Source organism: Austrofundulus limnaeus, unplaced genomic scaffold (assembly GCF_001266775.1).
Source record: "Austrofundulus limnaeus strain Quisiro unplaced genomic scaffold, Austrofundulus_limnaeus-1.0 Scaffold45, whole genome shotgun sequence".
NCBI classification, from domain to species: Eukaryota; Metazoa; Chordata; class Actinopteri; order Cyprinodontiformes; family Rivulidae; genus Austrofundulus; species Austrofundulus limnaeus.
In genome coordinates this window covers 440,793-441,847 of record NW_013952447.1, presented here as the reverse complement: position 1 = coordinate 441,847, position 1,055 = coordinate 440,793, and the positions used below count along the sequence as shown (strand labels likewise).

Here is a 1,055-nt window from a genome sequence, read left to right as displayed (position 1 = left end):
GGCATGTATGTGGCACTGTAGACAACCCCAATTTGGAGAAATAGTCTGACCAGAGTAAGGAGCTAACATCTAGTCTGAGAAGGGCCAAGAACAAAGTAGATTACTGCCAAACTCAAGTCTATAAAAATTCAAAGCACTTCAGGCAAATATGATTTCAAAACAGTAATCATTTTATGATTATTGYTTTGTTTAAACAACTTTTACAAATTAGAAATATGACAATATTCCCACAGGATGTTCCCCAGACTGCATGGGAAGCCATACAGCTAGCTGCAGCTGCCAAAATAACCACAGATTTCTCTGTGAATTATGATTAAACCAAAACTAACAATGATATATTATTAATATTATTAATATTACCATTTATTTACCAAAGCAAATCCCACTGAGATCACAGATCTCCTTTGCAAGGGAGACCTGGGCCTGAAGGCAGCCTAAACATGCAKGTTTTTGGACTGTGGGAAGAAACCAGAGTACCCAGAGAAAACCCACGCKAAGAAGAGGTGAACATGCAAACTCCACGCAGAAAGACCCCCCCAGATCCAACTCAGTACCTTGTTGCTGTGAAGCCACAGTGCTAAGCACTAATCCATCATGCTGCCAAAACAAGCCAGACAACATTTATAAAGTGGCATTTGCATAGCTGCACTGAAACATTTGAGATTGACAGTTTTCTGACAGCCAGTTATCTTATTCACTGCTGATTTACACGATTATTTGCATTAAAAAATAATGATGGTAACTAATAAAGCAAAACAAACTAATAGAAAACAAACAGAATAGTTTCAGCTTAGTTTCAGTCCAACCACTCCCTTTGCCCTACACTCAAGTCACTTATTTTCATTTCCTCTTGACACAGTACAATTCTTCTGCTTCTGTCTCTTACTCTTGATCAGTGTAAGCTAGACTACCAGGCATGCATCACAGGAAAGAAGATTACCGTCAAGTGTCCTGGCATGTGTCCTTGTACCTCCCACCCTGCTGAACAAAGTTCATCAGAGAAGAAAGGTACGCACTTCTGCAGACACACAAGCTACTAAAGAAACAAATAACTA

General features: G+C 39.4%; 1 protein-coding gene across 1 annotated transcript in view; it reads left to right on the top strand.

Moving 5' to 3' along the window:
- spock3 (SPARC (osteonectin), cwcv and kazal like domains proteoglycan 3) overlaps positions 1-1,055 on the top strand; it is a gene marked incomplete in the record, with an annotated part of 25,871 nt that overhangs the window by 17,979 nt on the left and 6,837 nt on the right. The window contains 1 exon segment of the mRNA XM_014007853.1: positions 897-1,008. Coding sequence (XP_013863307.1) covers positions 897-1,008 — 112 coding nt within the window.